This window comes from Nelumbo lutea, chromosome 5 (genome assembly GCF_056320005.1).
Source record: "Nelumbo lutea isolate HS-2025 chromosome 5, American lotus-T2T, whole genome shotgun sequence".
In the NCBI taxonomy this organism is placed as follows: Eukaryota; Viridiplantae; Streptophyta; class Magnoliopsida; order Proteales; family Nelumbonaceae; genus Nelumbo; species Nelumbo lutea.
The window spans coordinates 14,998,980-15,021,084 of NC_142688.1; the positions used below are offsets into that span (position 1 = coordinate 14,998,980).

General features: G+C 36.8%; 2 protein-coding genes and 1 pseudogene across 3 annotated transcripts; all 3 read right to left on the minus strand.

The window, feature by feature from the left end:
• Positions 1–429: 429 nt before the first annotated feature.
• Positions 430–5,236, minus strand: LOC148850535 (Aldolase-type TIM barrel family protein). 2 transcript variants are annotated; one of them, XM_088943259.1, is made up of 7 exons: positions 5,137–5,236; positions 4,700–5,024; positions 3,872–4,084; positions 3,646–3,741; positions 2,337–2,482; positions 1,834–2,053; positions 430–850 (listed from the first exon to the last, which is right to left on the minus strand). In XM_088943259.1, exons 2-7 carry the CDS (start codon positions 4,832–4,834, stop codon positions 641–643), a joined length of 1,020 nt encoding a protein of 339 aa, XP_088799385.1. In that variant the 5' UTR covers positions 4,835–5,024; positions 5,137–5,236; the 3' UTR covers positions 430–640. The 2 variants fall into 2 exon arrangements, with proteins under 2 accessions (XP_088799385.1, XP_088799384.1); XM_088943258.1 differs by having other exon boundaries at positions 4,700–5,218.
• Positions 5,237–11,513: 6,277 nt separating this feature from the next.
• LOC148850536 (leucine-rich repeat receptor protein kinase HPCA1-like) lies at positions 11,514–15,604 on the minus strand (annotated as a pseudogene).
• A 2,250-nt stretch (positions 15,605–17,854) lies between these two features.
• On the minus strand, positions 17,855–19,454 carry LOC148850537 (protein PHOSPHATE-INDUCED 1-like). Its single transcript, XM_088943033.1, has one exon. The coding sequence runs from the start codon at positions 19,008–19,010 to the stop codon at positions 18,066–18,068; it is 945 nt and encodes a 314-aa protein (XP_088799159.1). The 5' UTR covers positions 19,011–19,454; the 3' UTR covers positions 17,855–18,065.
• Between the last annotated feature and the right edge of the window lie 2,651 nt (positions 19,455–22,105).

Sequence of the window (22,105 nt, forward strand, 5' to 3'; positions counted from 1 at the left end):
GATGCCTTTTTCAATATATTTATCATATAAAATACAAAAATTAGATATTTATGATTAACCGCATAGATCATTCATAAAATGTATATGAGACACATGGAATCAAAAAGTATGGTGTGGATTGGTCCACACCCAATCCACACCACGCCTATAAAATGCCCGTGGACACAGTTTGTCCACAGTCCAAAATATCTGTGAATTGTGATGTGGTGTGGATTGATCCCTGCTACAAGGTGTGGTATGGACCAGTCCACACCCACCAATTTCTCATCTACACTAACACCCCCTAAATCAGCATAAACAAGTTCCTACATCAATGATGTTTAACAGAAAGTCTTGTTCTAAAGCCAATTTCTCTGTTTTGGGCCTTCAACTCCACTATAAGGAAGAAGATTAGCGGCATATTTCTGACACACAAGGCCATACCCCCCATACGTTTAAATTTAAGTAAGCATTAGTACCCAAAAAAAAAATCATTTGGGTCATTATTTATTTTATATTACATAAGGAGTAAAAACTTATTACCACTGAACAAGCCCTTCAGTGGAGTTCCGACCTCTAAATTCTTCATTTCAGTCATCAGTAATGATAATTTACCAAGCTTATGGTTCACAAATGATTCACCAAACTAACAAGAAGTTGGCTATTTCGCCCCATTAATTGGGTTTGGTCCACAAAATTGTTGTCCGATCAAGACCTGAGCTTCTTCAACTAACCTCTTTATCACTTCACCTGCTGGTAAAATCTCCTTGATGAGGCCCACACCTTGACCAGCATACATGACCATTCGTTCAATATCACCAATTGTTGTTACATTTGGAACAGTACCTGCAAGCAACCGGATCTCTTTTCCCTGAAGATAGAGACAAAACTCAGTCAAAAGCAGGAAACAAAGTGATCTTGTATACTTATTTTCTTCTTCCCCTTCTTATATTACTTGGATTTTACAAAGAATAACACTCAAACTTGGACTTTACAAAGAATTGTCATCATCCACGCCTTATCCCAACTATATGGGGGCTTGACTTTTGAAAGAATCTCACTCAAAAATTGCCTATATGCTATAGGCCAAGGACATTTTGATCCTGTGTCCTGCACAAAATCTTCCTGCTACACAAAATCTGCCTAATTCAACACCATGGTTTTTTTCTTTATTTGGACATATGATGGAAATTATTCTTATAAACATAAACTTATCATTCAGTAAGTATAACAGATTGTCATAGTTGATTGATATTATGGATTTTGAATTTATACTTCTGAATGTTAATAATGTATTTTTTGGGGGGTGATATCTTAATTTTGGCAAAGAATACAGATTTTATCAATATGGACCTTCTTACTTGATGAAAAAAAAAAAGAGTTTGACAAAGTCCAAACAAAATGTAGTTCATTAAGTTATAGACATGATTTAATATGAAAAACTAAACTATATGGCTATACCATTGTCGTCGACAATGCTCTACAAAAATTTTAATATTCATATAACACTGTAGACCAAGTAACATGGAGTTTGTAGTCTGTTCCAGGTCATGGTATGTAAAACAAAGCCATTGCCGCACCAAATGGGAAAGGAAAAGGTGATTATTGCATTAAAATTAAACTTCAATTGGATAAAAAGCGACAAGGATTTTCATTTCCATGAGTTATGACATTATTTGGTGATCCAAGTGGGTTAGTGGTTAGTTGTAATTCCTAAAAGACATAGCAGTGGATAGTTATCAACTTATGTCTGTTACAAACACAATGCTTTCAACTTTGTAATTGTATTGGCAGTAAATTAGTAATAAGCAAGAAAAAAATTGTTACAAGTTCAAAAGAGAGGAAGATTCTTACCATGTCATGTATTGTTGAATGACCAATAACTGGCTGGCTGACCTCATTCTCATCCTCAAGGAGGGGCCTCAAATTACTAAAGAAAGGTGTTTTCAGGACACGATGAGGCGCACCAGGCCATCTTGCACGGCCAAATACATTTGTATACTCAGTTTTGTCTAGTTCAACTAACATGCGTTTGTATGTTGGGTGAGCATAGCTTTCCTCTGTTGCCAGAAACCTGTATTTAAAGAGAAGTAGATATTTTTGGAGTGGCCATTTGAAGAGCAGATCAAGATTACATAATATGTTCTAAAGAACAGCCTACCAAAACCATCATATAATGGGTCCCAACTAGGACTCCTAGGGCATAACTGGACTAGATTGAGTACTACAATCATCCTTCCTATTCATCATTTCTCTCCAGAATGATCGCCATATTATAATGTTGCATATAATAAACATGCTATTCCTTACATTACCACTATTTAGGTTTCTTCTAAATAAAATGTAATCTCACTAACCTAGTTCCAAGGCAAACACCCTGAGCACCAAGGGCCAAAGCAGCAACATAACCCCGTCCATCCACAATACCTCCAGCAGCAATGACAGGTACACCTTGACTAGCTGCAATGTCAACTACTCTTGGCAATAGTGTTATTAATCCATCCTGAATAATGAGTAAAATAAACCCAAGGAATATAACAATCTCAGTAACTCAAACTAGAAGATAGAAGAAAACAAAAGGAAAATCTAGTGAAGGTATTAACATGCTGCAGGAGAGATGATCAAGGACAAAAGTAATTTCTTCATCAACAAATGATGTTATTGATGATCAGGAACTGTTGATGGGAAGTCTTTGGAAGACACTGATGAGGATATCTGATAATTGGCCTCATCACTGACCCCATAAGTTCTACAACAAATTCAATGGGACTAAACTCAAAGAAACTGCATTTCCTTGGTTAACTTCAATTAAAACAGCCGAGTATATTATAGTTTGATAACAAAGAAAAAGTAAATAGGAACAAAGCCTCAAAAACTTCATGCTGATTGCTGAGGACCACAAGGCTAATAGGCTATGACAGATATCATCAAAGAAGCGCACTGTCCATTAATAAGATTAATTCACTAGATAGTTTATGCTTGATTCTTTTATTCCTTTAGGTATTACTTGACCCACAACCAGAAAGCCTCGAAGGTTTTCCATATTGACACTGCAGAAGTGAGGAAACAGCCTTGCCTACTCAAGAGCTTAAATCATTTTTTTCTGATTTCAGAGTGAATACATTCAATTTATGATTAGGTATTACTTGACCCACAACCAGAAAGCCTCCAAGGTTTTCCATATTGACACTGCAGAAGTGAGGAAGCAGCCTTGCCTACTCAAGAGCTTAAATCATTTTTTTCTGATTTCAGAGTGAATACATTCAATTTATGATTCACAGATTTTACACAACTAATGGTAAAAGAAACAGATATAGAGACAAAAGTCACAATGACCCTTATAAAACCTGGTGGAGTGCTGATATACTTTAAAGTTCTTCCCTGCCTGGGTAAGCATAGGCATGGACTAAAGCTAAAGAAAAATAAGCTTTATGATGTCAATTCAGTTAGGCTCAGTTTGGAAGGAGTACAAATACAAATATGTATTGTGCGAATACATACAAAATAATACAAAATACAAGGTTTTGCACTCTACATATTTGTATTTGTACTCCTTCCAACTAAGCCTTAAGAAAACTTTCTTATGATTGTTTATTTGAATATGATCAGCAAGTGTCCTCAACCCAGAAGGATATGGTATAAACTTAAATGCATATGAAGTGGTACCTGACCAATGACATGTCCCCCTGCTTCATGTCCTTGGACAATAATTGCATCGACACCGGCACTAAGAGTTTTTTCAGCTTCTTCAAGGCTACCAACCTTTAATGCTAAGAGGAGCATAATTCAGATAGTGTATAAAATTATAGATCGATTAGTCTATAAGAAAAAATCTTATTAGTTTTCTCAAATTGCATCAGCCAGTAGAAACTGTAGAGCATCAACCACCCACTTGGTGAATAACCTTAACCCCAGCATGATGAGCTTCGAGTACAAGTTGCCTTGGAAATTCGCCCCAGTAAACCTGTAATACTGCAACCTTTTCATCTAGTATGGCCTTTATATTTTCCTCATGTGGAAATGCTAGAACAACACCAACCCCGAATGGTTTGTTCGTTAAGGACCTTGTCTTCCTTATAAGTTCCCTCAGGTAATCTGGTGACTCCTGGCACGAATAAATGAGAATATCAATATTCGTATGCTGAAATTGAATAGGAGTAGAAGTAAGCCAGATATATTCATCTCACAGTAGTTCTGGGTGTTAAGAAAAGTTCTGGGTGTAAACTGCATCTTAATGCTAAACAATGTTCAGAGGTATATTTTAAGACAGTAGAATAACCAGAGCTCTTTTTTTTTTCACATATGGCTCAACAATTCAATGTCGGGGCAATAGTATCTTCCCGTAGAGGAAAACCGGTTTCTTGATTGGAGCTGTAAATGATTAAATGGTGAATATTGAGAACTTGACGTCCCCCCGTCTTTGGGGGATGGGGGATGGAAAGGGCCGCTGGACGATTGATAAGATTGAACTCAAAGAATCATCTAAAAGCAACTACGCACTACCAATTTTACCTTTTATTGAGGAGAGCCAAAAAGAAGATGTGTTTACAAAACTGAGATGGTTAATTCACCTAAAGACGGAAACGATACAAAAAGATAGAGATTTTATAGGCTGTGTATCCATGTTTGAATCATCCGAGATCCTTAAAGAATTAAAAGTTCAATTTAACTCTATTTTCAAAGTGAATACAAATAGAAGAAAGAGTGAAGACAAACGAACCCAATCGGGAGCTCTGAGTAATCCGATCCCACCCGCATTAGCAACGGCAGCTACAAGCTCCGGACCTGAAATATCTGGCCCCAACGGGGCCTGAACAATTCCGTGTTCAAACCCCAGTATCCCTCTCCAACCCATCTCTCTCTGGATAGAACAAAGAGAAGCTTTATGCCTTTATCTTCAACGAAGGAAGTTCTTCTATCCTCAAAACTTGAAGGTATTAATGCAGACAGGGTTGCCTTTATCTTCAGTGTTGCATGTCGTAATTAGTGAGTCAACCAAACAGCACAGATGACAGAAAAAAAAAAAAAATGTTGCAGAGACCGCCCTGATCAGAATTCAGATACAAGAGAAGAGACAAACAGAGATAGCAGTGCCAGTGAGCTGCGTAGGTTAACGCCTTAAGAACAGAACATCAGTAGAAGTTTTTGTTGAGTTACTTGTTTCTTCTTATTCTTCTTCCACTATTCTGAATTCCTCAGATGAAAGCGATCCAGAGTGAGGTTGCTTTGACCGTTGATCGAAGAGGACACAATGAAAAATAAACTGCTATTTAACTCCGAAGTTGGCATATTTTGGCTGCTAACTCAAAAACTCTTCCTACAACCCTACCCACATGCCACGTACTACTCCATCCGCACATCTGAAAGTTTCCGAGAGATGTCCCAAATGTGTGGCTGTAGGGCCACGTGGGTAGGAGGTCGAGTTTGGTTGTGTACGTACCATTATCATTTTTACTTTGCAATGTTAACACTTCAAGTTTTTTTGGTGAAAAATACTTTGAGTTTATTTATACAATTTTTTTCTACCGTTGCTGGTCCTTGAGGAATTTGATCCTTTCCTCTATAAATGTCAACTCTCATCTTTATATTTTTTTAGTGGAAGTGGATATTTTATGTGATTTGATAAGACAATTTCTCTAAAACATTGTATTGATAAATCCAAATTGTTAAGTAGAAACGGAAATTGTACCAAGTACAATTAAGTTAAAATGCATTATATTCTTCTATTTTATATATACAGTATATTGGAAGCATGTTGGAAGTGCTTTGTTGGGAGTAGATTCGGATTTATATTTATAAATGTAAATCGATATAAAACTTTATTGTCGATAACTCTATACCTAATTCACTTTTTCAGCTGTTTGTTTCAGATGTAAAGTTTACAATCAATGTAAACCACTTTTTATTTGACTTTTTCATCTTAAATGAATGTAAATGATACATCAGTATTATCAATATACATTTACGTGGTTTCTAATTTTAAAATTTTCCAATGGTCCAGAAAATTTTAAACCTATGAACTTTTACATAAATTTTTTTTTATTGATTAACTTTTACACAATAGATTTTTTCATCAAATTCAAACACAACCTTAAGGTCAAACCCTTGCATGTGACTATCATGTATGTTCCACACATGACCTAGATCGGTTGGATGATGATTTATGGTTATCACTTTGAAAATCCAAATCATTGATTTAATTTCGTAATCATTAGGATATTAATTCATTGCTATGGGAAATCACTTCAACAGCCTTGATCTTTGTGTTAATTTGATGCGTTATTTGCACAGCCTATATAATTAATTGACATCTTGCTATCATTTGGTTGGTTGAGATTAATTAATCAATCCTACATCCGTTGATTTGATTTCTTATTTGGAAGGGTTAATCTAGTTGAAATCTAAGTAAATAACTTGAACGGATGAAATCAATTGACAAATCATAAAAGACTACTTTGATGGTCTAGATCTTTGGTTTATTTTATACATAACTTTATTTGATATAGATTTTTTAAAAATTTTGGTACTTGAATGGCCAAGATTAGTTAATTTTGGTAAATTGAATAGATAGTCAAGATTGACATTTTTCTGATTGGACATCACTTTGGCGGTCTGCTTTTTTTTTTTTTTTTTTTTGGGTGGGGTGAGGTGGGGCAGTCGAATTATTCACAATTTTAGTACATCACATAAATGGTTGAGATTAGTTCATTGACCAAAAGAGACTACTTTAATTGTAGGTATTCTTGACTAGAAATTTCTCTTTTAGTCATAATATATGGGTATAAAATGGAAAAAGAAAAAGGATCAAAATGGTTTTCTAAAAGAGACGAAGGCATTTTTAGATTTTAGGAATGTACAACAATGCACTTAATATTCACAATGTTAAATTCCTTTTAATGAAACTAATAAATGTATACGTGCTTTGTACGTGGCAATTTTACATGGTAATAATTATAATAATAATATAAAAATTTCTATAAATTTGATGTTTTTTATTTTTTTATATTGTTTTTTGTTTTTATTATTAATTAGATGCAAGGTGCAAAATTCAAATCTGATTATATAAACACCTCATCCAAATATATGATAATCAAATTGAATTGTGAAGCTTGAAGTACTACTTTTCACCTCATCCAACTTTTGATTCATTTATAAAAAAAAATGTAAGATTTAAATAGAGAGAATTGAATAAAGTGAAAAGTAGTAGCTCAATTTACAACTAAAACCGTACAACTAAACAAGGACTAAATTCAAAAATGGGTATTTTAGTCACTGTTTTAAAAATCGGACCAAACCGGAATGTTGAACCATTTGTCCCAAGAATCGATCAGGCCATTGGTTCTATTTTGGCCCTAAATCACTATTTTACAAAAAAAAAAGAAAAACATTAAAATGGTTAAAGAACTGTTGACCCAGACTGTTTAACCGTTAAAATGTTCAACCCAATTAATAGTCAAAAATAGTTATGGTTTTAGTTTTTACATTTTTTTATTTTGAGTTTTCTCATTTCTGTGATTCTTTTTAAGTTATGTTCGATGACATGAGTAACCTTTGATTAATAATCGAATTCGATGAAGACGAGTGTCATTGGCATGTTTCTCGTACTTCTTGAAGTGTTGATGTAAATTTCCTTAGTTTTGGTGCTTTGAGAGATTTAATGTAAATTTTTTCACTCCAGGTTTTGCGCTTGATCGACTGTGAATGATGCTTCTCTAAGAAGGGCCCTTTTATGGTGGCTTGATCTTCTTATGAGAGGTTGAATCCAAGTGTGTAATAAAGAATGAAGAAACTTTCCCTTTCTTTCTCTCTTAATCTTGCAATTGCTGGAGGTTGTAAGAGCTTGTGGTTGCTTGCAATTTTCAATGTTGGTGTGAGAGTTTCTTGCAATACGATTCTCCCAAAGGAAGCTCTTTCTTCCTAGGCAAGGCTATTTATAACCAAGGATTAAGACTCTCACCTTAGCCCACTTAACTAACCAATCCCATGTAAGTGTGGTGTTGGGTTAGGATTAACTCCCATGCATGCACCATTATGTAAGATTTAGTGGTCTTGCCAAGAGGACCACCCTATTACAATAAGAGATGGGTCAGATTAGACTTAATACACTTGGATCCTTAGCCCACAAAGACATATTTATGTGGACTTAGGCCCATGGGGGCCCATATTTATTTATCTTAAATATTCACATGTCTATAGGGTAAAATACAAAAACCTCCCCTGAAGTTTTTGATATCATAAAAACCTTCCATATAGTTTCACGTTAATAAAAACATCTCCTAAACTTTTAAAGAATTCGACAAAAACCTCCCTTTTGTAACTAATCGAGACAAAAAAAAAACTATTAAAATTACAAGAGTGCTCCTGATTAATCAAGAAATCCTTCCCCCAATCTCCCCTCACTAGTTTTTGTCCTTGTTTCTTCTTTCTCCATCTCTCTCCTCTGTCCCCATTGTCCCTCCTCTCTTCCATCAAGCCAAAGCAATCAAAAGGCACCGTCATCTCCATCAATCCAGAGCAACCAAAAGGCACTGTCATCTTCTTCACAACGACAACGAACAAAGTTTTGGAAACTAGCAATGTCGGAGTCCTCAAAGCTCTCTCTTTCTCTTTGCTCTTCTCTTCCCTCTCCTTTTTTTTGTATATTTCTCTCTCCCTCTCTTTATCTTTTTCCCCATCTTTTGCTTCTCCTTCTTCTTTGTGTTTTCCCTTCCTTTCACTACAAGAAAAACGGTCAAATCCGGCGGTTGAAGGACCGCCGCCTTTGACACTTAGACTGCGATCATGAGTCTGTCCCCTCAACCACTGCTAGCTTAGGTCAAGACCACCGACTTAGACAGAAAAGACTGCCGCCTTTAAGGATCGGTCTGACACGGTTCAACCATACCTAAGCCAACATTATGTCACAACCATCGACTTAGAGTTAATAAAGGTGGCCGTCAGGACCGCCTCCTTAGCCCACTTTGGACTACCGCCTTAGGTCTGTCAATATGTTTATTCTGTTTTTAGGTGGCAATCAGAACCACCGCCTTAGACCTCTCTCGACCGCCACCTTAGAGCTCTTTTATGTCTGTGGCAGATGCATGACCGCTGACTTTGATTTTTTTATATTTTTTTATTAATATCAATTTGATTTCAACAATTTTTGCACCTATTTAATACAAATCTCATCATAAATAATGCATAAAAAATCAAAATAAATAAAAAAAGCATTTAATTAAATTAATAATTATTATAATATCCAAAAGCAAATTGCTTAAATACAATATCCAATTAACATAAAAATAGTACAAAAAACAATATAAATGCAATTTAAAAGATGTATTTCCATTCGAATCACAAATTAATACATGTTACGTTCCGAAAGAAAAAAAATTAATACATAAAAAACATCATGGCATTATGCTTGTGTGGGCTCAAGAACAATAGTCAATGGAACACAAGAAACCAGAATGCCAAACGTCAGTGATAAAGCCTCTTGCATGCTTCCCAATTTCATGCATGCCTAGATTTCTGGAATTGAACCACTCCTTAAAGAATCAAGAACTCTTCCATGTTGCTGCATCCACATATGATATGATGATTAGACTAAGGAATGAAACTCTCTTTATGAGGCTCAGGTCATGGCCATCATTCTACAAGCACATATGATATGATGATTAGACTTTGAAGCAGAGAGAGAGAGAGAGAGAGAGAGAGAGAGAGAGAGATGCCAAAAGAACAATTTGGTTATTTTTTACAGTTATCTATAGGTATCATAGTCAAGAACAGCTTTACTAAGGAATGAAACTCTCTTTATGAGCATTTCTTAAGCTTATGATCCAGTTAATCATCATCTCTCAAATACAAGTTCCAACATATTAAATATCAGATCAAGCTCATGACCTTGTAAGACAGGAATTACTTTGTTGTCTATCAGATCTAAGCCCACAAGAATTGGGCCCTAAAATGGTGATCACCAATATTGATGGAACTTGGTTCTTGAACATATGCCCAACAAATCCAATCTGGACTATCTCTATAGAGATGGTTAACCTTCCTTATGTTTTGAGTAAAAAGACATGTTCCTGCTATGGACTTTGATGTGGAAATACATGGCTAGTGATTAAATTATACATAGTGTTTTACATGTTTTTGATACCAAAAGCAGAAAGGAATATACATATTAATTCCTTCCGCACACTTTATTTGTAGTGAACTAGTGATACCAAAAGCCTCTTCCATCTGGCTAAACTAAGATCTTCTTTGAGCATTTCTCAAAAGTAGAAAAAAATTAATATTTTAATCTCTACTATCACCATACCAGTGGAAAGCTGTAAATGATAGGGTGTAGGGATTATGTGAACTGGAAAAATGCATTCCAGTGCCAAGTATTATGTGAACTGGTAAAGCAGACCCTGCACAATGCATTGTATTCACTTGGCAATCTGTATTTACATGCTCTAAGGCTGCATTTGGCATTCCTGCATAAGGCCCGTTATTATTGAGAAGCCAGTTGGAAATCTGGATTTGGTTCTCGCACTCTCCATTATACTCCAACCTTTACAATTGTACATTGAGAAGATCCTTCCATTGATAAAAATATACAAGTACAGAGATGTTTTCTAATGCACGATTATGAAGTGTTGTGAAAATAGTGTAAATATAAATATCTATAGTACAGATATTATAAATACAAATATAAACTTGTATTTGAAAAGAGTACAAATACAAATATGTACAGTTCAAAGCGTTACATTTTGTATTTTTAAACCTATATTTTGCACCATACATATTTGCATTTGTACCCTGTCCAAACTAAGCCTAATAGATGCACATGCAATGGGCAGTCCTAATCTTTGATCATATATCACAAGGATTCCTAAACATGCAAAATATGGGACCTGTAAGCCAAAATTATAAATTATAGAGGGATATATAATCTATAATCTCTCTATATAAAAGAGGGAGTTGCACTCTTCTTTTTTGTCCTATGGTGTATGTTGTTTGAAGATGACATAGCTTTGGTTAATAAGACTAAAGATTGATTAGATTCAGTTCAGGATATATGCTTTAAAGTGTAAGGTTTAGAATAGTATTAAGTTAAGTAAACAGAAAATCTAGAAAGTAATTCTAATAGTGTTATCAATGTGGTTCATGATGACTAGTCATTTTGGCCTCACTAATTAAGTTCTTGAGTAAGCCTACTTAAACTAAAATATCATTCAGGTTGAAAGGATAAATAATTTTACAGGATGTTTCTATAACTCAAGAATCTGGTGATGGCAATAGATATCCCGATCTAAAACTAAAAACAATTTAGATTTTCCTTTTCCTCCAAATGTTAATGTGTTTATTGAACCATAATCAAATAACATGTTTAATTTGATGCATCTTTTCCTTCTAAACATGTATCCTCAACAAATTAAAGTACTTACGAAGTCATACATTTGACATTTGTTGATATAGATATAATTGTGATTCTCTCAAGTAGAAATGTAGAATAATATAATGGCAATGCATTCTTGAAGAAACCTTCAGGATGGAAGAGGGATGGCCTATGCAGTAATACTTACCGCTGTTCCTTTAACTTGGAAGGAAACATGTCCCTTAGAAATGTCTGATATCACCTTGGATAGTCCAAAATCTGCAACCTTTGCAACTAAGTTTTCATCCAATAGAATATTACTCGACTTAACATCTCTGTGAATTATGGGGGGATTAGCATGTTCATGAAGATATGATAATCCTCAGGCTGAGTGTAGATCAATTTGGAGTCTCCTCTTGCAATCTAGGTGAATTCCCAATCTCCCTGCAGTTGATGATTGCAGAATAATTTCTTATTATGTATTAAGATATACAAAATAGGAGAACGTTTATGGAACAGCAAAACATACCAGATAAACTCTCCCAAAGCGTCCCATTAGGAATGAATTCATAGACCAACATCTGCTCTCTTTGCTCTAAACAAAAACCTACCAGGTTCACCAGATTTTTGTGATGAACCCATAAAAGCAACTCAATTTCATTTCTAAATTCATGCCCACCCTGCATTGAATCTTGTGTTGCTCTTTTAATTGCTACCACTTGCCCACTAGAGAGAATTCCTTTATAAACCTGGAAAGGGAACAAAGTTCACTATGTTGCCATGCATTGCTAGACATCAAGAGCTTTATGAGTTATAACAAATGGATTAGTACCTTGCCATAGCCTCCAGATCCGATTCCATTGCTTTCTGAGAAATTGCTGGTGCATGCTCTGGGTTCATCATAAGAAAACAATCAAGCTCCTTTTAATTTTGGTGCACCACCATTATCACTATTCATTTGAAACGACGATGCTGCAATATGGTGGATAATAGTTCAGATAAGCAATTTATATTGGAAATTGCAACTTTTCAAATTTCAACATATTATCATATGCACTTGTAAATTTGGTATAGAAAACATTATATTCATAATTGCATGGAGCACATTACCAAATGGTTTACTCGATTTAGTAGCTTTGTCTGCACATTTCTTTTGCCAAATGGCATAGATTCTCACACCCATCATGAGTAAGAAGACCAAAGAAGCACAAGAAATTGCTATTCCAGCAATGGCACCTTAGCTTAGTGAAGTTCCTTGACTTTCACCTGAAACAATTGTTTTGTTCATTTTTTATCAAATTCATTATTTCAAGGGGTTGACTCAAATTTTGTTTCTAAGCAAGAATAGAATAAGTTACCTGGGAAAGGATAAACAAATGAATTAAATAAGTATGGCCCAAATATTTCTGAAGGTTTATAAACTTGGTTGCTCAAATAAAACCCAATCCTTTGAACCTATGTCCTATTAAAATACTTTCCATTTGATGGGAAGAGTTCCAATTGCATCTGTAGATAGTCATCCTTGTCAAAGAAGATGTTTTGGAGGGAAACTGAACCAAGCACAAGGCTAAGGTTTACCCAAAGGCTCATTTCTAGTGAATGAAACATAGCGGCATTGGATAGTTCTCGGAGGGTAGGTGCTTTGAAAATTAACATCCCTGTGTATGGATAGGCACAACCACAACTCTGAGGGTTCACACTTTGTTGTGGGGGACATGACTTGGAGCCACAGTAAGTCAGGTCAGTGGAATAAGCCTATCCTATTCCTTGAGGCTGGCAGTAGTTATCACCCGTGGTAATTGTACATACTGGATTTCCAACAAGTCTGAAACCCATGGTAAATGAAAATGAAAATTAGTAGTCACAATAGATGAAGGTTCATATGGAGGATGTTGCAAAAGAAAAGACTAGTTGAGCATGCATGATCTCACATTAGGGTGTTCGAGTATCCAGAGCGATTTACTGATTGAATGTTGTTGTTTTACAGATCAACGAATTGCAGTTGTTGGCCAATGTTGTTTCCCAATGATTAACTCTGCTAAAACATTGAGAAAAGGAACTAGGAGGAATCATTATCAAGTATTTACCTAAAGAGCTTGACTGACCATTGCTGGGGCAGAAGACCTCGCAAGTAGTGGGCATCTCTCTCTTTCTCAGTGAAGACAAGTCCTTTATTATGGTGTGGATCCCTCAACAAAGTATACCCACTAGACAAGAGAAAAAAAGTTTAGATAATTAAAATGCATTAACATTATAAATAAACACTTTATTATGAAACTATAGCTTTGACATGCAATAAATTAGAAGTTGGAGGTGTGAACATTTTGTTCCCTTTAGTGGCTTCTGTTACACAAAAGAAGTAGATAATCTTTTAACACATTAAAATTCTACATAGGTTTGTTTTGAATAATCTGTCCATCCAGCAGCCTTGCAAAGCAAGAAAATGGCTTTAGAAATCATACTCTTTCTGTCAGATGTTGTTCAAATGCTGTGCAAGTTTGGAAGAAAATTCATAGGACCTCCAATTATGGGCTTCACTTGTAACTCACATACTGATATTACTTAAACTAAATCAAGAACCACTCACTCATTTCTCACATCTTCTCATCAAGGACTCTAAGGTTATACTGCAACAATTTTTTATAATAATAAATACACATGTTGGTGGTCCTGTTTAACATGTCCAACCCATTGATAACCAAAAAAAGAAGGAAGGGAAGCAAACAGAAACTTAACATTCTTGGACCGCTGAAACAATTTAGAAAGGTGAAACTCCAGAAAGGGTTTAAAAGGAAGAAAAGAACCAGTGCTCTTCTAGATGAAAATGGAAAAATATTTGATTTGACGAAATCCATAACCTTTTCCGAATTCCATGGAAGCTTTGATGGTGTCATCATAATAAGCCCAAATCTTGTGAGACCAGAGAAAGAAAACCAGAAGTTCTAAGGTTAAAGTTATACATTTCTCTTATGCAGACGAATGTTTAAATTGGGTTTTCTTTTCAGCATTAATTCAAACTAGCTCATAAGAGACTTACCAAAATATCCGTTAGTATACGATAATCATTAATCTCACCAATAGATGGGTCAACCTCAATAACAAGACCCACTGAAAAACCTGCAAATATAGATAACCACACTTGCCACAAGAGCCTAAAATAAAGAAAGAAAAATCAAGTAACCATGTTTCAGATAAGCTGTATCCAAAATAGGTTCAACAGACACATTGGATGTTCAGAATTATTTAGCAGAAAGAAGACTAGTTTCAAGGTTGTTGTCAAGAAACTCTAAGCAGTGCATTCTCTCAGTAGTCTACTACTTTTTCCTCTGTAATGTGGCCCAACTTTCTTATCAACCTGTAACCCAATTCTTGGGTTCTAGATGGTGGATTTTAGAAAAAAGCACCAGAATCTCAATAATCTAGATTTAAAGAATTCTAGGATCTAGAAGTCTAAAATCCAACCAGATTTTTTTTGCTTGGTAGTTTTCAATGGTTGTATGCATTCCAACCAAATTTTGGAATTGTAAATATTCTAATTACTTGTGATCTTATCGACTTTAAGAAAACCATTCAATACTTCCCCCAACTTTATTGACCATGTCAAGGGTAGTTTTAGATAATCTCCCATCAACTTGTAAGTAGATCTGGATATCTACACACTAAAATTTCAGTCTATTGGTTGTCATAAATGCACAACTGCACATATTTATTCTGACGAAGGCAAAACAATTCCAGCTCTGTTCCTCAGAAATACAAGAGGAAACAAAAGTGTGATGATGTGGTAGATTGGTGATGATGCTCAATAATACAAAGTGGATAGAAAATTTTGTATTAGCTTGGATAGAGAAATTACAAATACCATATAAATAAAGAATACCTCAAAAAGAGCCTTTAATTTTGTATCCTCAACATGGCTATTTATATTTCTCAGAAGAATGTCCTGGATGGGTGTTCACCATAAGGGTGTTCCCTTGTAACAGAGCCAAAAGAAATTTGGTGTAAAATAACATTGGATTGATCCGCAATTGAACAAATTAAGTTAATGTTTAACAAACATAAAATTCATTACAACTCTATGTAAGAAATATTCTTAATTGTACCTAAAACCCGGGATGTATACAGACTGAAGAACCTGTAGAGTAAGCTTAGATAGTTCATTTTGGAGTCGGAATATCTTTTGCCCTTCTTCATACTATAGAGGTTGTAAGAAATATCCTTTTGCCCTTCTACGCATTTCAGCATGTGTTCTTTGGAAGCTAAGTAGCACTCTTTCTCTGCCATGTATGAAGAATCTTTAGAACTCTTTATTGATCAAAAAGATCACCAAAACTCTTTTTCTATAGGTGCCAATTGCTACTATAGATGCTTCCAAAAGTTCACATTAGGCTTTTACAAGATTGTTTACAGGTTGCTCCCACTGAACAGTAAAATAAGATCACTTAACATCAAAGGCAGTTCTTAAATGTCACATGCCAAAGATATTACTTTTTTTTTTTGAAGAGTAAAGTGAAAATTCATTAATTGAAATAAAGAAATACAATCCGAGAGGTGACAAGATGGCACCTCACCATACAAAACACAACAACTCTAAACCAAAAAACAAAAACTGATCCAAAGCTACTACCTAATACTTTGTGTGCTTATTTTATATATAATAAAGAGTCATAGTTGAAATTTAAAGCATCACCAACATTTGATGTTAGATACCTCATTAAAGATATAGCATCCTTTTGACCAATGCTAGAAAGCTGCCTCGGAATGGTATTTATAACCTTGACAGGAGAAAACTAGGGTCTGGTCAGGGTATGGTAATATTCTTTAAATTTGACTTTATCTCGAGGTAACCAAGGTCATCAACTACAAATCCAATTGATTTCCAATCCTTCAGCAACCAGGCATGTGGTCAGTGCTAGTACTCTCTAGGCCTTCAAAACTGTGATGTTTTGAAAGAAAAAAAATTCAATTGAGCATATCCTGATGTCCATAAGGAATGTGAAGCACCAAAAAATGCCCTAACAAGAATATGGTAAGTTACTGAATAATCCAGCCCTATCCCAGACAATCAAGATCAGTTCCGAAACTAAAAGATTTAAACTAAAAACAAAAATTTCTAGAATGAACACTTTTTGACGAAGAAATTATTGTCTGTTGATGATTGTAATGGATGCTTAAAAGATGAGAAAGAAACTAGCGATAGAATAAGGGAAAATAGTAGTAAACCCACCTTGAGAATGGCAGAGGAGGAAGACGGTCGGCCGGTTCTCACTTCTCACTGTTCACTGTTGCCGAAATTTCTCCTCTCTTGCTCGAACGAACAGAGGTCGCCCAAAGAATGGCCCATAAATTTCTCCCTTCTCAAGCATGGATCTTTCTCCTTCTCAAACTTCAGTATAAATAATTTTTTTGTGAATGAATCTTTCCCCGTCTCAAATGACAGAAGTCTGTTATCTTTCTTTCTCGTGAAGAAGATTGTCTTCTTTGAAAAATTTCTGCAAGGTTCTTCTGAAAAGAGAACCCTCCTATCTTGTCGAACAGGAAAGACTTCGCGCGGGAGAGAATTTTTTTTGCTCTCCCACATTAGACTGATTTGATGTAAAATCTGTCGGTTCAATAAACGATTAGACCGGTTCATTGCAAAATTTGTCGAGTCTATTAATATAAACCGCTGCGGCAGCATTGAAAGACCGTCAAGTCAGATATCCTTATAGCGGCAGTCATAAAGACCGCCGGCTCTAAACCATCGGCTTTGACCGTTTTTCTTGTAGTGTTTGCAAGCATTCTTCTTCCCATTAGCTATTCCAATCCTCATCAGCTCTCATCAGCTCTACCAAGGAAAAGATTGCCTTTGGCATCTCTCTAATTAGTTTCCTGTAATCCTGAACCGAAGATAAAAAAATGTAGCAGCTGCTAGAATGTTTTATAATTCCTCCTCTTAGAACGTCCAAAATCATTCCCAATCTATTGTTCTTAACAATTAACATTAAAAAAAAAAAAATGTAGCAGCTGTTAGCATATTTTGAAATTCCTCCCCTTAGAACGTCCAAAATCAATCCCAATCCATTATTCTTGACAATTAACATTTTTCTCTAGGAATGTTTTGAAAGGTTCAACAGAGCTGCCATGACATTCTCTTGCATTGATAGATCAGTGGTGGATAGAAGCTTTAATAAATTGAGGATTGTGCTGCACCTGCCAAGCAAGACCTGTTGAATATGATTGATTTTACAACTGGATCTTGTAAGCGACCTTCTTCCTCTCTTTGCAAGCCATCGGCTAAAAACTTGGCAAGCATTTTCATGACTTCTATACCTGTCAGACTGCGGACAAAACTCGTTCTGGTAATGCCACGACTCCTACCACCTGTTTCAGTTACTGGTATTCGGTTGTCGGAACAAAACGATTAATTAAAGGCACTTTCGTAATTTAATAGTTTTTTTTATTAGTGACATAATGGCGGTTTTTGTCGAATTCTTTAAAAATAAATAAAATTATAGGAGAGATTTTTATGATTGTCAGAAACTTTCGGAAAGGTTTTTATATTTTAAATTAGGACAAGCTCAAGAGCGTTTTATTTTGAAGAATAAATATAATATTCTCATTAGTACACAATCAAAGAGAAATATGAACTATTGATGCTCAAACTGTCAAACACAAAGATGAAATACGATTAATCATTTTGCTTACATATGTACAACAGATTGCACTTGGAGAGGACACGCGTCCTACCCCTTGCTAGTAAAAATCACACGATGGTCCAACATGAAGAAGTAGAAGGGTCGAATATCGCCGGTAACAGATACTTCCTCCCGTTGACACCCTGCGCATTGTAGCTAGCACCCGTGCTCGGGTCCAGCAATAAGTCTCCGGCGTAACCCGGATAAGCGCCCTTACCGTATACTCCCGGACAAGCCGAGGCCGCTTCCATGGGCGCATCGCCGGAACCTTGGTAATATCCATTCCCGAAAGGATTAGTTACAGTTCCGGCCAAAAGACTGGCTACATTTATGACCATCCCATCCAAGCCCACGTCCTCATTGGGCGCACCCAACGGTGGGGTTTGTGGTCCGTAGATGGGCTGGTGGAATGGCCACGCGCATTGACCCGGGCACTGAATCTCGGAGTTGCCAACCCAGATGTAGGCCGACTTCTTCTTCGAGTCCGAGCCATGAAAACCGCAGCTGCTCATACAGAACCCCTCCACCGCAACGTCCTTCGCCGTCAGAACGATTACGAGACTTCCGAGTTTGGGATCGACTTTCTGGACCAACTCGGAAATCTGGGATCTTTTCAAGGTTTTTCCCATAGAGTACTTCTCATCGATGATTTGGTCAGATAAAATGATCCGAGTCCCCTTCTTCCCGGCATTCTTCATGTAGGTGTCGATGGTTTTCCACCACTGAGAAACCGAAGGTGTTTCTGTAGACGAGGAAGCCTTTTGTTGTTGTGGGGTAAGAGAGACCAAAAAGTCTGCAACAATGGATTTCTGAGATGGGGTGAATTTACCGTACCATAGAATAGAGACAGGGAGTTCTCCTTCGAGTAAAGCTCCATTATGATGTGTCAGAAGCATAGGTGGTGGCTGGTAAAGACCTGTGAGCTTTCTAGCTCCAGAGCACAGATTGGTGAAATTGGGATGAATTAGTATGATAAGAAAAAAGGTTGTTTTAAAGGATTCAGAGAAACCCATTTCCAGCAAAGAAAGAAAAAGGGTTTGACAATCAAACGGAACGAGAGAGAGAGAGGCGTTTGGTCTTTGTTGCTGAGAATCAGATGGGATGGGTTGTGAGCTTGTGGGGTGAGAGCATGCGAGTATAAATAGGTGAGTGAACTAGCTAGGCAAATTGGATTCCTTTTGGTAGCTGACTTTGATCTTACTTCCTCTGTAGATGTAGCTTCGCTAATTGAAGAAATAATAAAAGAAAAAGAGAAAGAAGGGGGTCACGAGGATTCAGAGAGATGACAAGTGAGGGAGGAATCTGAGTAGCCGACCCTGTTTTTTAATTGTTTTTTGTGCAGAGATTTTGGATTTTGGTTGGAGAGGCTGGTTTCGCAGCCGCTGATTTGCATGGAAAGGGACGGAAGTGGGATTGGGCTACATGTGCTTGTGGGAGAGGCAGCCTCCTGTGCACTTTCGTTGGTATCATCTTTTATCATTACCATTGTATAAATAAGCTTAGTAACCCAGAGTAGATGTCATTGGGCTTATTTCGTTCAATTTTTTATCTTTGCGGATCTTTCTTTAAAGCTTAAATCTAAGATTATCTACTTTCTTTAAGCCTATAATTGTAATTATTTTAATTATTTCTCATTACGAGGGAGATAGAAGGCCGGCCCGGCCCATGGGTGATGGGTCCAGGGTCCACCTAAGTTGGATCAATATCCCACATGCTTTGCTGAGTGCTACGAACTATAGTAGACGAAAACTGACACACGCACAAGTGTCTCAAACGAAATGTGGATAAGTGTGTGGTAAGTCTACGGTCTACCGTACCGAAGTGGAGCTTTTGGCAGCAGAAAAGTGAGGTCTGTAAGGTCTTGTGAGTTGTGACTCGTGTACCTTGTGCGTGAATCGTGATTTTTTGTTTTTTAATAAAAAAAGAATGAAAATTATATTAGTGAATAGTGAGGAAACAGGAGATACAATCATACAAAGTCCTTATTTGGGCCTAGCTCAAAGGATCCAGCCCGGCCAAGCCTGAAAAAAGACACCATCGTCCATCAAGGCATCAACATGTAAGCTTCTTTGCGGCGTGGTGTCTAAATCAAACTCGCTTTCAAGGAAGAGACAAGACTCAAGAGAGTTCAGAGTTCAGTTAATCAGTTGGCACCCAAATGCCCATGGGCCTGTTTTGAAGTCAAAGAAAGAGCATGTGCACAGTGCACTTGGTCATGACCCGACCCTTGGTTAATCAATTGGTAGGGTATCCGTAAAGGCGTAAAATGTAAGCAAGCGTAGAGTGGGCCTATACGTTAAGGCCCAAACTTCATAGACTAAAAGCAAAGGTCTAAGAAGAACTAAGAACATCGCAGCTTTGGCTCTTGCATGTACACAGAAAAGTCCAATGAATGATACATTATAGAAATGGCCTGACTGTAGGAATCCAAATTAACCACCCTTTTCTATGTATTATTGTTGTAGTAACTGTATATACTGTGCAATCCGGGCATTCGTACCTGGTAGCTGACTGTCTCCTATCTGGCGACGGACGATACCTGAGAAGAAGACGATTCCCAAGAGATTTGTCCGGTGGGAATACTCCGGTGCTTAAGTTAGAACACTGGAGAAAGCAGTAAAGAGTGCAAAGAAGGCTAAGAGTGCAGGTCGCACTAGATCACTGAATATTCAAGATTAACTCGAGATAAAGTTCAAATATGTTCAAGATGTTCAAGATATATATTTTCCCCTTCGACCATGGGGCTCTTAAATATGGGCATTCTTGTCAAATCGGGCGTAACCACCACTGGACCTCTCTCGCAGTCATTATCTGTCATGGCTGCGCAGGTGACCGTTGCAGAGTTTACCCAATCGGATGAATGACACATCCCGGAAGGACAGACACGCCACCATCTATCGAGAGACGTGGGTGCAGTCTTGTCGGGCTGTCAGGGACTGTGCCGTCAGTAAGGAGACGTGGTGCAGTTTGACAGGTACGGTCCTGTTAGATAGAAGCTTCCTGAAAACGTTGTGTCACTTAGTAGTGAGTTGCCTTGCAGTGAACTAACCTTGTAGCGAGCTGTCCTATTGCGAGCTACCTTGTAGCAGGCTATTCTGTAGCGAGCTCTTAGGGGTACTTTGAGGTGATTCCTCTTGAGGTGGTCATTGAGGCAGTTTTTCTACCTAAGCATTGGAGCGAGATGGTTATCCTATCTCGCGAACTGGGATAGACTTGTCTTGGAGTATTCCCTTTCAGCACATCAGGGGTCCTTGAGCTCACGCTATAGCGAGCTATCCTACGGGTTCATTACTTAGTCGCGGTGAGGCTGTTGTGTTGAGCTGTTACTTGTGCTGAGTCATGTCCACGTGTCACCGTCCCAAGGGGTCGGGTCAAATCACTATCCATCAATTGCCAGCAAATGCAAAGAAAGCATTATGGGGAAAATCACAATATATAATAAATTAAACTTGTTTTCGATTCTGGAGATTCTAATTCAAAACGACTCCGTTGCCAATACTCGGTGAGTGCATCACGTCTGGAGATCGGCTTCAGTACGTGCAAGCTTCGTTTGAACACAGTTCAAATAGCCTTTATAGCCTTGCATTCTTGCATTCTATACAGATTGTTTTTATGGAGCTTGCACTAATTGAATCTGGTTTTACACATCTCATGTTTGTTGGATATCCAAATCTCCATGGCAAGCAACTAGGAAATTTGTAATCCAACAATAATCCAGTGGCGTTATTCAGGTGTACACATAGGGGTGCCCACGGTTCGAGTTTTTCATAAATTATTTGAGCTCGGTTCATGAAAAGTTTGATTTGGCTCGGTTTAAATCAAGATTCAAGTCGAGCTTGAGCCTAATATATAGGCTCGTTTGCTAATCAAGCCAAGCTCAAATCAAATAAAGCTCAGTTCATGAGGCTCACAAGTCTAGTATAACAAATATATATATATAACATATGCATATATATAATAATATTTTTATTTTTATGTATAATAGTAAACAATTTTTATAATTATTACTTTTTAAGTAAAATAAAAAATATATATTTTTATATGTATAGCCGAGCCAAGCTCGGACTTATAAACTTTGAACCAAGCCAATCTTGAGCTCGAGCCTAAC